This window comes from Aythya fuligula, chromosome 24 (genome assembly GCF_009819795.1).
Source record: "Aythya fuligula isolate bAytFul2 chromosome 24, bAytFul2.pri, whole genome shotgun sequence".
In the NCBI taxonomy this organism is placed as follows: domain Eukaryota; kingdom Metazoa; phylum Chordata; class Aves; order Anseriformes; family Anatidae; genus Aythya; species Aythya fuligula.
The window spans coordinates 1674923-1688242 of record NC_045582.1 but is presented as its reverse complement, the minus strand read 5'-3'; the positions used below and the strand labels follow the sequence as shown (position 1 = coordinate 1688242).

The 13320-nt window shown below is 62.0% G+C and overlaps 1 protein-coding gene across 1 annotated transcript; it reads right to left on the bottom strand.

Moving 5' to 3' along the window:
• Window positions 1-569: 569 nt before the first annotated feature.
• DLX4 (distal-less homeobox 4) lies at window positions 570-3357 on the bottom strand. The gene is made up of 3 exons (XM_032202963.1): window positions 3066-3357; window positions 1692-1885; window positions 570-821 (listed from the first exon to the last, which is right to left on the bottom strand). Exons 1-3 carry the CDS (start codon window positions 3355-3357, stop codon window positions 570-572), a joined length of 738 nt encoding a protein of 245 aa, XP_032058854.1.
• Between the last annotated feature and the right edge of the window lie 9963 nt (window positions 3358-13320).

The window sequence follows — 13320 nt, the reverse complement described above, 5'->3', positions numbered from 1 at the left end:
CACCTGCAGACAGGAGCCTCCGAGGACAGGGATCGAAGTGTGTCCCCCCCAAAAAAAAAGCAGGGACCCCCCCCAAACGTAGCAGCAGGTACTGAGGAGCAGTCTTTACTTTACAATCGTACAGCCCATTTGTAACGGGGGGCGCATACGGTAACGGGAGGTGTTTATAAATAAAGCCAGGCTTTGTTTTTGTTTTTTTTTTTTTGGGGGGGGGTGTCTGGGGACTCCCCACCCCTCCAGCCCCTCTTTTGGGGCCACCTCCGGGTGTCCATGACCAGAGGGGACCCGGGGCTGTGGCCAAGTCCTGTCCCGCCGGGCCGGGCGCACGGGGGCTTTGTGCCGGAGCCGTCTCGCTGCAGACCGCGACGGGGCGGGCGGTCCTCAGTTCCCTGCAGTCAGCAGTCACCTTCCTCCTCCTCCTCCTCTTCCTCTTCTTCATCCTCCATTCGCTGGGGTCCCCCAGGGCATCATCGCTGGGCTCCCCGGCCCCTCGGGGGAGGGTGGCGGCACGTCCCCCCTCCCCAATGCTGGCCCTCCTGGAGCCGCTGGGTGCTGGAGCCAGGGCGGCATCACATCATGGGACCCCGGGGCATCGCGTCCTGCGGGTGCGGCTGGTACCAGGCTCCGAAGCTGCTGATGTAGTTGCTGGGGGCTAAGGGGGGCCCCTTGCCCGGCACGGGGATGTCCCAGAGCGGGGGGATGTTGGGGGAGCAGGGGGAGAGCGAGGAGGAGGTGTGGAGGTGCTCCCCATCGGGCACGCTGGAGCCCTGCTTCATGATCTTCTTGTACTTGGAGCGCTTGTTCTGGAACCAGATCTTCACCTGCGGGCGAGAGCGGGGTGAGCAAGGGATGCAGGGAGCACAGCGTCGTCCCCCCATATATTTTGAGGACCCCTCTACAGCCCTCGTCTCCCCCACCTAAGACACCGCCTGCCCTTTCCCAGGGGCACAGCTGGCCCAGCGCGGGGGTCTTATGGGATGAGCCCAACCCTTTACAAGCCACTAGAGAATCCACGAAGGAGGAGAACGTGGCTCCAAAACCAGGGCAACCTGGTGATAAACGGAGAGCAACCCGAGAGCCTCCAGCCGTGCACGTCCACCTGTGTCCCCGCGTGTCCCCCCCGCCTCGGGCTGTGCCCCCACCAGCCCAACGCGGGTGCTGGGGCTGGGTTGGGGCGCGGCGGCGCGGTGGGGCCCCGCCGTGCGGCGGCTGGGGTGGTGGCCCCGCTCATTCCTCCCCGCGGTCCCCCCCGCGCTGCCGGCAGGTTCCCACTTGCCTCCTCTTCCCCGGCTTTATGAGCTCGCTTCGCCCCTGGCTCCGGGCTGCACCGCTGCCGCCTGCCTGTCTCTCCCCATCGCCTTCAAAAACCCACTCGCCCCGTCCCGCGGCTGCGGGGCCGCCCAGCGCCGGGCACGGCTGGGCCGGCAGCCAGGCTCCGGGGCTGGGAAAGTCCCGGTGCCGCTGGGAGGTGCGAGCAGGGGCGCCCCGGACCCGAGCCGCGGGGCCTGCCGGCGCCGGCTGCCCGCCGCGGCACGGCTCGGCTCGGCACGGCTCCAAACGCACGGCCTTAATCCGGAGTCACTCCCGGAGCGGAGACGGGGGACGAGCCACGTGCGCCGCGCATCCCCCCCCTCGCCGTGCCGTGCCGTGGCCACGCTGGCAGCAGGGTTTTGGGGATGCCACGGCTGTACCTGGGTCTGGGTGAGCCCCAGCTGGGCGGCCAGCTCGGCGCGCTCGGGCAGCGCCAGGTACTGGGTCTGCTGGAAGCGCTGGTTGAGGGCCTGCAGCTGCAGGCTGGAGTAGATGGTGCGGGGCTTGCGGAGCTTCTTCCCCTTGCCGTTGATGCGCAGCTCCCCGTTGGCGATGGCCGGCGGCTTGTCGTGCTCTGGGGGGAGGAGAGGAGCAGAGGGTTACAGCACCGCGGGAGGACAATAAAGCACCCCTCCCGCCCCGACCCCAGGGGGGTGCAGCGGGTCTTGTTTTTTTTTTTTTTTGGATGTATTTTTGGGGAGTGGCGGGACCTGCTTCTGCCCTGCTGCTTCGTTTAAGCCCCCACGTAAAGCGAAGGGGAACCAGGAGGCACGGTGATGTCTGCTCAGCACCCCAAAAGCGGGCAGGCTGCAGGGCCATGCACCCACCGGGGGGGCCAGCAGGGCCCTGCGAGGTGGTGGGGGGCAGAGGTGATGGGGAGCAGGGGTGATGGGGGGCAGAGGCCGTGCTGTGGGTGTGCTGACCCCCCCCCAGGCAGCTGCTGGCCACAAGGTCTGTGCTGGCCAGCCCTGCTGTGGCTTTGAGCATCCCTGGGGGTTTTTGGGGATGTGGGGGCCAAAACATGCCAGGCATGGAGATGGGGGACACTGAGGTGACACCGGGGACACCTGGGCTCAGTGGGACACCGGGCAAGCACAGGGTATCAGGTGTGTCTGCACAGCCCCATACACAGCCTCACTCCCACAGGGGAGGGCTGGGGGGGGGACAGGGCCGGGGTCTTGGGGGCTGAGCCATGCTCACGACCCCCCCGGGGTGAACCCAGGGGCTGTTTCTCCCCGGGGTGGCTCAGCGGGCAGCGCCCTGCAGCAGCTTTGGGGGAAACCAGACCAGAGCAGGGCTGAAATGGGGCTGGGGGCTGCAGAAGGACAAGCTGGAACTGGGGGGGGGGCACAGGATCGGTGCAGCGGGGGGGGGCTGGGACGGGACAGCGCAGGACCCGAGCAGCGGGAGCTCTGCGCCCACCCCCCGGGGGGGTCCTGCAAGCACCCAGACGGGGCCAGCAGCGGGGGAGGCATCACCCCCAACCCCCTTTGGGTCTCCCCTGGTGGGGGGGCTCCCCTCCCACCTCTCCGAGCCCCCCCCATCCCCTCTTCCCACTGGGTGGCTGCGCGCTCCGGGCGCGCTTCCGACGGCGGCCGCTGCGCTCCCGGCGGCTCCGCGCTGGTTCGGCGGGGCCGGGACCGGGACGGGGACCGGGACCGGGACCGGGACCGGGACCGAGAAGGGGATCGGGACAAGGAGGGGGGATGCCAGGAACGGGTGCGCAGCGCCGAGCACCCCCGCGGCCGCCTTACCTGCGTCCTGCAGCCTGGCGCCGTGGGCCAGCCCGGCCGGGGGATGCTGGGCGCCGGCGGGCGGATAGGGCAGGTAGGGACCGCCGTGGGGAGGCGGGGGGGGGCCCCCGGTGTAAGGGTAGGACCCGGGCCGAGCGTAGGAAGCGAAAGGCGACGGGTCGTGCTGGGGGTGGCCGGCGGGGTGGAGGCCGTGCAGCGGGTAGTGCGGCGGCGAGGGGTGGCCGAGCTCCAGGAAAGAAGTTTTAGAAGGGTCGGAACCCAGCAAACTCTCGGCTACGGAGCTCATGGTCATGATGAACCGGAGCCGAGCCGAGCCGGGCCGGGCCGGGCCTGGCCGGGCCTGGCCGGGCAACCCCCGGAGCCCGCAGCACCGCTCCGAGCCCCGCGCCCCCCCCCCTCGACGGGCTCCGCGCTGCCGCACCGCGGCCCCGCGCCCGGGGGATCCCCTGCCCGCCCCGCCCCGCCCCGACGAGCCCCGCCTCGTGACGTCACGGCCCCCCCCCGGGGATGGGGGGCAGCCCCCTGGATGCCCCCTACCCCATCCCCTCGGGGGTACCCCCTCGGAGCCCCCCCCTGAAGCCGGGGTCTCCCCAACACGGCTGCGCGGCACCCAGTGGGGAAGGGGGAGCTGGGGGGGGGGGAGGCACCGTGGTTCCCCCCCCCCAGTGTCCTGGCTGAGACCCCCGGGGGGGTCTTGTCATCAGTCTGCAGCGGGGAGGCACTGATTTTTTGGGGAGCCCCCTCCTTTGAGGGCGCAGGAGGTGGATGGCAGCACCCCGGGGCGGGGGGGCGCACAGCCCCTTGGTGGGGCAGCGGGGCAGCCCTGGGCCCGCAGGGGATAAAGGGGAAAAGGAGCAGCTGGGGACATGGGGACACAGCGGGGCACGAGAGAAGGACGGATGGACAAGGGGACAGCTGGAAGGACAGACACCGGGCCGAGGGACGGACACGAGGCCCTGCACCTCCGTGTCCACCAGCTGCTGGGGAGGGCACCCAGGTGGGGCACCCAGGTGGGGGCCCCTTCCCGTGGCGCCGCAGAGCCCGGACCCCGCGGGGCCCCGCTCCCGGCTGCAGGCACCGACCTGCCCGGCCGCTCCCTGCCGCTGCCCCGGGGAGCCCTGACCCCAGCAGGGTGCACGGAGCCTCCACGGGGCCACCAGCCGAGGGGGGGCACAACCCCCAGCACCGTCACCTCCGCCACCGGGGACACCCCCGGTGCTTGGCGGCGAGGGTTTGCACCTCCCGAAATCCCAGGTCTCACGTCAAGCCCCACATGGGGGTCCGGGTCCCTCCCTGCCACCCCTGGCTGCACCGTGGTGATGGGTTTGGGGACACGGCGGGTGACGCAGCGGGGAGCCAGGTGGCCCACGCTGGCCAGCGGTGTGCCAAATCTCGGCAGCTGCCCCATGTGGGGTTTTCCTAGGAGGGGCGGCCCTGGGGGAGCGGGGTGACAGCGGCCGGGGATGCTGGCAGGGAGGGTCCCCCGTCCCCACCCTCCCATTAGACCATCTTCAAAACATGTTTCCATCTCGCCAGCGCGCCGAGGCTGAGTCACTCTCGGTGCATGGGCCGGCAGCTCCGATATAAATAGCCGAGCTCCTCACTAACCCTCGGACACACTGGGACCGCTCTCCCATCCCCGACTCCAAATAAAACAACCCTGACCTGCGGCCGATCCTCTGATGGCCTCCTGCCATCTCTCCCCATCCCAAACATCTCCTTAAAGGCTCACCACCCCGCAGGGATCGGGGCCAGCACGGATGGACCCGCAGAGCAGCCCCTCAGTGCCGGGCAGGCTCTGGGGTCCCTGCACCTCTCCATCCCAGCGCGGAGCTGGACCAAGTGCCCAAGGGAGATCCGGGCTCAAAATCCCCCCAAAAATCTTAATTTTGGCTCACAGAGAGGCTGCTCTGACATCTCTACCCAGGCCACCAAACTCTGGGGGCAAACGCGGAAAATCCTCCAACTCCACCCAGGCAAAAGCGGGGGCAAAGCAGCATTAAAAAAAAAAATAATAATAAAAAAAGGCGAAATCCAGATGTTCTCCAGCCCTGCCCGGCCGAGTCATCTGGGGGAGCCCGGCGTGGCCGGCACCGGGGGCAAAGTGTGACCACTGCGAGTATCAAAGTGAACCTCGGCCGATCTGTGTCTGTCCCGTCCCGGCTCTGCACTTTCCCTGCCGGGGTGACTCAGATCTCCCGGGGACGGGTGCCGGCTTGCTGGTGGCTCCCCCCCAGTTCTCCGCGCCCCGGTGCCGAGGATGGGAGGGAGCTGGAGGTGGAGGCTGCGTCCTCCCCGCTGCGGGAGGCTGTGCGTGGTGGCCGGGTGGCTCCCAGGGCTGGATGGGGGCACCAGGGGGGCTGAAGGCACCTGGAGCCCTTCCCACCCATCTGCTGTGGTGTTTCCTAAGATGTTTTAGGGACAGATTTGGTCCCCTGGTGCTTCTGGGTGGCACGAGGGGACCACAAGAGCCTCGCACCCCAGCGTGGCTGCGCCCCGTCAGCTCCCAGGGAGTTCCCTGCACTGGGTGCTGGTCCCCCCATATGTGTTTTGGGGCAATATGTGGCTTCTGGGGGAAGGAGACCAAATCCCCACCTTGCGCAAAGAGCAGGTTTCACCGGTGATGCCACGGGGGACGCTGCACTGGGGTCCCAAACCACCGTGCCTGGTGGAGGGCGGATGGGTCCCCCCAGCCAGGGGGGACCACGGGGCAGCACCAAGGCTGAGGTGACACCGGTGCAGCCCATCTCCTCCTCCCTGGCAGCACCCAGCCTCCGCACCAGCCTCGCCCAGGTAGACTTTGGGGTTGGGCATCTGAAGGTGTCGATGATCGGAGCATCCCCGAGCCCCAGCCGCCAGCCCCACGGTCTCCATCCGGGGTGGGCGCACAGACAGTGCTTCCCGCACCTCCATCCCCCGGGAGATGGGGTAAGCAACCAGCCCCAACCCTTCGGGCTGTGACAAACGTCCCCGACGCCCCGCAGCCGGGTCTGGCTCCCAGCAGCTCCCGCAGCTCGAGGGCAGGAGCCGGTGGCACCCAGGCACCTGCCCACGGGGCAGCGCCGGGCGCACGTCCCCAGGTTAGACCCAGCCCCGGCGCTGGGCTCCACGCGGGCTGGAAGGCGCAGCACATGCTGTTTGAGCAGGGTTTGGGGTTTGAGGGTAACCCGCTGCCAAAACAAATACATCGAGTCAACTCGTATTAAATTAAAAAAATAAATCAAGGCCGTGCTCGGAGACAATTAAAAGTCTCGGTCTCGGGGCTGGAAGGTGCTGACACATGCCGAGCCCCACGCCATTTGGGGGATGGGGGGGGTTGCGGCCACGTCCCCCTGCGGGTCCCCCTGCTGTTTCCCTGCCCGCTGAGGGGGCTTTGCTGTCCCCACGGGACACGGGACGAGCCTGGCTTCGTCGTGGCTGCCACCGCAAAGCCGAAACGTCGGAGGCTCCAGGATTTTACCTGCCGGCTCGCCGCCGCTGGCTGATGAAAGCAGGAAGGATTAAAGGGGTGCAGGGAGGGAGAAGGGTGCGCGGGGAGAGGTGGTGGTGCTGGTGGTGGTGGGGGGGGGGGCAGGAAAGCATGTGCCAGGTACCAAACCTCCAAGATCGCCCGAGATAAAGGGAGATCCCAACAGCTGTAATTACGCGCTGGAGAGATAGAGCGGCGCGGGGAAAGCCTGAAGCCAAGTACAGGAATTGTGGGTTAATGGCAGCCCAAGGAGAAGTTAATAACAAGCCGAACAAAGTGGGAGCAGACAGCCTGGCGTCTGCCCTCCCACACGCCACCGCTGCCGCGCTAACGAACCAGCGCGCTATCTCCAGCCCCGCGCCGAGCCCTCCGTGGCCGAGGGGGACGGGCTGCTGGCTCTGCCTTTTCCTGGGGGGTTTTCGGCTTTTTTTTTTTTTTTTTTTTAGGGAGAGATGCAACGGGCACCCTGTGAGGGGGTGAGGGGGATGAAGGTGCGGATGGTGAGGGGGGAAGGAGGATTCCCCAGGGCCTGATCCTGCCCCGCAGGGCAGCGCTGACACAGGGCGGGGAGCAGGGTTTGGAGCTGGGCAGTGTGAGGCATCCCCAAAGCGGCCACGAGCTGCTCCCCGTGCAGGGAATCGTGGAGAGAGCGAGGGGAGATGGCAGGGGGTGATCCAAACACGTCCCCCTGGCCCCCCGAGGTGACAGTGACGTGGCTGTCACAGCGGGGCTGGGACCCGGCTTCGAGCAGGCAGCTTCGGAAGGACACGAGGGAAGAGAAAATTCGCATTCACCGCTTTTGTTTCCCCTTTTTACCTCTGCAGAGGGATCTCCAAAGGGTGGAGGATCTGAAGCAGCTTTCCTGCAAAGGAACAAACAAACAGAAAGATGCTGAGAGATTGCTTGTCCCAAATTTCGCAGCCCTCAGCCACTGCTCATGAAAGCTTCCATTGCTCCTCCTAACCAGGACAAATCACAGGCAGAAATGCTACGGAAATGCCCAGGATGCTGAAAACAAACCCTTTTTTTTTTTTTTCCTAAAATCATTGTAAAGCCCTCCCCAGCCTCCCTCCAGGAACAGGAGGTGATGGAAGGGTTTGTGCCCTGCTCCGTCGCTGCTTAGAGCTGGGATGAAATCATATATACGGCAAAAACTCTGAAAACGAGTAATCCTCCCCTCCCTCCCACCCTTAATAAAGGAAAGGCAATGTTTTGGGTTTGAACTGAAAATGTTTTCCAGGACCTGGCTTCGCTCCGGGTTTGATTTTCGTAGGGATCGCTGGCTGGAAATCAAAATTCAGAAAGGACCGGGCGATGTAAAGCAGCAGCGATGCTCCGAGGGGCATGCTGTGCCACTCATTTCCATCTCCTCAGCCCTCGGGCTCTCCCGAGACAGACAAAGGAGGGAGCAAACACCCGGGGACGTTTCCCTCCGTGGCACCCGGTCGGAGCAAGCAAAGCTGGCGCCGGCTTTGCTCCCCCATCAATGCACAAAGGGCTGAAAATCTCCACCGGCGTCGCGCCACGGGGTCACGGGAGCTGTTCCTGCCTGGCACCGAACCCAAAAGGGTCTCTCCCCGTTCCCGCTGTTCCTCGGTGAGTTTATGAAGTGCCTGGGATTAATTGTGGGAGCAATTTTCTGCTGTTGAAATTCCCCGTGTCACTCTTACCCCTCTTGCGCCCCGGCGTGTGAAGCCAGTTTGGGGGATAATTATGCCCCATCTGGAAACCTTTGGGGAAGGTGTGAACCTGCTAGGCAGAAATATGACATATTTAATCAATTATTCCATTCATTAGCCCCAGCCTCAGCGCCTTGCCCTGCTAATTTGACAAGAGCACCAGTTAAAGAGGCTTTTTAACCCTCATTCATTTCACATCACCCTGCACGCAGCGAGCTGGAGAGCGCTGGAGTCAGTGCACGGCTGGGAAGGGGACAGTGAAAATGATGTTTTCATCGTGATGTGTTTCATTTTTCTCCCCTTTTCCCCCAAACTGAAGAGTTAGTTAAAGGTTTGCTCACGCCACGCTCCTAAAATCGCGCTGCTTGATGCTCTTCCCCATCCCTGCCTTTGCTGGAGTGGTGCAGGATGCCTCTTTCTGGGTGGAGCAGATGCAAAAGGATAACTGGAATTTATTGCGTTGCAAGCAGTGTGTTTAAATACTGAGCAATATTGATTTAGATATGTATTTTTTTTTTAAGAGAGCTGTTTGGAGAGGTGATTTCCCTCCAAGGGTGCGCCTAAAAGCAAGCCCAATTAAGATCTGGCCCAGGCTTTCTGCAGTATTTCCAGGGGACTCTTCCTTGCAGAAATGGTCTTGTCCTTCCTCATCTCTGGCTCCTCGTTTGGGACGGTATCATTTTCCCCTTTGTGAGACCCATTAAGGGTTTGTAACTTTAACAGCCTAACGAGGCAGCTAGTAATGGCTCAGCGCAGCCTTTAAACAAAGAGATAATCAAGTGCTGGCCTCTCCATGGAGAACTTGATCCAATAAACCCTGATTAATTTGTTTTAAAGTAATCTCTTGCAGGCACAGGTCTCTCAGGCAGACACTTTATGAACGTTGCATTTATAAATGTCCTCTACCACCTCACCAGCATCCGGGCTGGCACACCGGGATGCGGAGGGGGATTTGACGCGGTGCTTTTGGAGACGTGGGGATGCCCCGACACCTACTGCTTCTGCTCCCAGCCATACCCACGGGCACCTGGCTGTCCCCTTGTCCTCCTCTTGCAGAGGCCAGAGATCCTGGTGTGGATCCGGACCCCATGGGTTGACACCACCCTGTTCCCCTTGGGAAATGCCCCACACTGGGGCAAAGGAGCCCAAACCCTCGTGTCCCCCCCGCGCATCCCGCTCCAGCCCACTGGCTGCAGCCTATGTTGACATGTTTCTCTGGAAAGGGGCTTAGCCAAGGATGGAATTTAAAACCACAGATTTTGCTGTTGTTGTTATTCATTTTCTTTCTTTCTTTTCTTTTCTTTCTTTTTTTGGTTTGTTTTTCTAATGTCCTCGCTGGAGATTTGAAAGCTGTGGCTGAGACATCCTCTGGCAGCACGGGGCTGGATCCCTGCGGGTGCCCCCACAGCAGAGCCACCGCCGGTGTCACACGCACCAGCACCACTCGGGCACCCAAAGGTGGCTCTGGGTGCTGGGTGCAGACGTGCTGGTGCTGGGGCGGTCACAGGAGGATGCTCCTAGGATGAGTGGGAGGAAAATTCTGAGAGGTGAACTGGTACAAGTAGGAGGGAGAGCTGGGCTTCTGGGAAAAAGAACTGCTGTGGACACTTCTTTGCACTGAAAAGATGTGAGTTTTGACTTTGAAAGCAACCTACAAGAAAAAAATAAAAATAAAAATTGATAAGTGGAATAAAACCCTTCCGTTTTCTTATTTTGTTGGGGCAGAAGGGCTGGGGGCAGCACCCCACCTGCAGGGTGGTTTTGTCCTGGTTTTCAAAGCATCAGGCAGAAGCGGCAGTGCTTCCCCCAAAACCTGGCCGCTGCTCGGGAGCAATGCAGGAACCTGGGGGGAATCAGGGGCTGTGGTGGAACCGAGACCCACAGAGGAGCCCTTGCCCTTGGGGTTTGGTGCCGGGAAATGGCACAAAATGATCTGATCTCAGGTCGGGGCAAGCTGGCAGCAAACGGGGAGACTTTGGGGGGAGCGCACACTGGGGTTGCCCCAGCTGCTGGGGCAGCTTTCCCCATTCAGATGCCACAGGCTGACAGCTAACACCCCCATTTAGGGACCCCTGGGACCCCCAGCCTTGAAGAAGCTGCGTTTGCAGGCGGACACATGCATGGGATGGGGAGAGCGTGGACGACCCCGCATCCTCCCCAGCCGGTGCGCGGTGCCGGCTGTGCCATGGGACACGCCAAGGGCTGTGTGTTTTGGGGAAGATTTCACTGAGCATTTAAAGAGCCGACAGGAAGGGCTCAAGCTTGTGGCTGAGCGAGCTTGGTCCTCATCAGGGAGCACTTTGCAGGGCTGATGACAGAAAATTGCTTTGTTGCCCAGGCTGTGGGGACCGAGCAGCAGGAAACCTGCGGTGCTCACCCTGACTGCCAAAAAGGACACCTGGGCAGGGGGGAGCCGAGCCCTCCCCATGCACCTTCTGCCAAAAATAAACGAGTGATTTCCCTGTTCCCCTTCCCAGGGTTTGGGTTTATCAGAAAATGCTTTCGGTGCAGCCACGGACCCACGGTTTGTGGCCACGGGGGATGCTTGCTGCTTGGCCAAGCCAGAAACCACGCCAGAGCCCCGCGGTGAACAGGTCCACGAGCAGGTGAACAGAAGAAGGGGGAAGACCTCTGGGACATCCTACTGATGGAACAGAAACTTTCCAGCAAATACTTGGAGAGAAAAATATATATTCTGCTGACATTTCCCATATTTGGCGAAAACCCAAGCCTTCCACCAAAACCCCAAGCACACGCACGCACCAAGTCCCTCGGTTCTTTAACGAAGAGCAGTGCTCCAAAGCATCCTTTTCTTTTTGGTGGTTAAGGCTCTGAAAAAAAAAATGATTTCAGGAATTTTTAAGAGGGAAAAGAGCAATAAATCGGCAAAGCTTCAACATCTCCGGAGCAATGGGTGTTTTCCAAGCCATCCCAGCGCCTCGCTCCTGTGGGTTTGCTGCTGAAAGGTGCCAGAGACAGTGGCCGTGTGAGTGCTTGGGGGAATGAATGTCTCCAGCCCATCCCTCAGTACGGAGCACAGCGTTAGGGAGAAGCTCCCAGGGTCAGACCCACTGCATCCTCCGTATTCCAGCTCTGTATTTTAACACTGATGGCAAACACCACGCTAACAGCCTTCTCCTCCTTTGCTGCCCACGAGGAGCTTCATCGGGAGCAGGCTTGGGCCAAGCCTCAGACAAAACCAGCAGCAGCATCCTCCAAAAGAGGCAGCAGCACGGCAGATCCCAGATCCCAGAGCCCAGGCAGGGTTTGGAGCCCATCCTTCCCTCTCTGCCCCCTGACGCCGTGGCTCCAAAGGGGACCCGTGGAGGCTCCGCGCTGCGTGGTCACTCGCTGGCCCCAGCTGGGACGCGTGGGTTTGGAGAGGCATCAAGAGCATTATAGTCAGTGACCCCCACATTCTTGCTAATTAACAGAGAGAAAATTAGTGGTAAAAGAAATTGTTCCTCTCGTATTGCTGTTTGCAGTTTGCTTGGGTTTTGGCTTGTTTTGGTGTGTTTTTTTTTTTTTTTTTGCTGTTTTCTGAGTGTACCATCTAGAAAGAAATATTTAAGCCTCTGGGGCCAAATTCCCAGGCTCGACTTCAGCAAAAACTATCAGTGTGAGTTTTTGCCTAAAGAGGGGAGTTGGGGTCTTGCCCAGCTGCAGGAAAGGGCCCAGTCCTCCCCTCTGGTTCACAGCAGCCTGAGCCCGCGGCGCTCACTGGTGCCAGGAGATGCTCAGCTGAGCTGGGAAGCTCCAGCCTGCAGCAGAAGGCTTGGGTCCTGCAAAGGGCTCCAAGGGAAGGATGTGGCTTTGGAAGGTGACCTGAGAGTGCCACAAACGTCAGACATCGTATGGGGCACGCGGAGTGGCCCTGGTAGGGACGGCTAGCTCATGCCTAGGGCTAGCAGCCACCCGGTAGCATCATCCTGCTGCACAGCACCAACCCTGCTCCTCGGTCCCCATGCAGCACCCGGGCTCTCCTCATCTGTCCCCCGACAGCCGTGTCCCCAGGGCTTGGAGGCACAGCCACTCGTCCCGGGCTCAGGGACACTGCTGCTGAGCCAGCCGGGGTGGTGTCACCCGGGGTGTCCCCACGCCACCGTCCTCCTCCCCAGCACACTCGCAGGTGGTCATTAGAGGAGCTGACAGTCCCCGCAGCACGCGCGGGGTATTTACGTCGCTGGGGAAGCTGAACTCAGGGGAGAGAGAGAGAGGGAGAAAAAAAAAAAATAAATGGTGATGGTAAATGTATAATTAGAGTCCTATTAAGAGGCGCCTCGGAGTCGCAGAGGGAGCAGGGTGGACGGGATCGCTGCCTCCCCGACGGCTCTCGGGCGCAAAAGTCCCCCTGGGCACAGCCAGGAGGGGCTGTGGGGAGCTGCCCCCAGGGGGACATGGCATTGCTGGGGTCTCTGCGCTGCTGAGTCAGGCTCCAGCATGGGAGGACCATCGTGTCTCATGCCATGCCGTGCCGTGCCAACCCGTCCATTCCCATCCCCTGCAGCCTGGCTCTAGGTCCCGCAGGGTCACCTTCTGGCACCCCAGCATCCAAACCCTCTGGGACTGGGCTGGAGCCAGGAGTTCGGAGGAGCAGAGGAGCCAGGCTTTGGGGCAGTGCCTGGCTGGAGCTGGGCAGCTAGGAAGAGCTGTTGGAGCAGTCGTGTGCTTTAATGGGCAAGAAGAGGGAGCTGCCACTGCCTTTTAGCACCACCACGGGCTCCGGGTTTCACCATCTGCAATGCCCCGGCTACTCCCTCGCCATCTCACAGCTCTTTCTGTGTCTCACCCCACCCACCCTTGCTTCATCATCCTTGTCTTCCTCAGAGACCTGCCCTCATCCCTGCACCCCATTTTCAGGTTCCCTCATTCCCTGTCCCCTCGCAGGCTCCGTGCCCAGCCTGGTTTTGTGACCCCGCTCAGCAATCACCGCAGGATGATTCCCCCTCCTCTTCAAAGCATCCCCACCACGGAGGTGACACAACCCCCCCGCTGCCATAAACTCTCCTGAAGCTGCCCAAAACTGCCACCATCACCCCGGGTTCTCCCCGGGTGCTCTCATTCAAAGGTGAGAGCGAGCAGGTTTGTGGCCAGCGCTTGGAGGAAA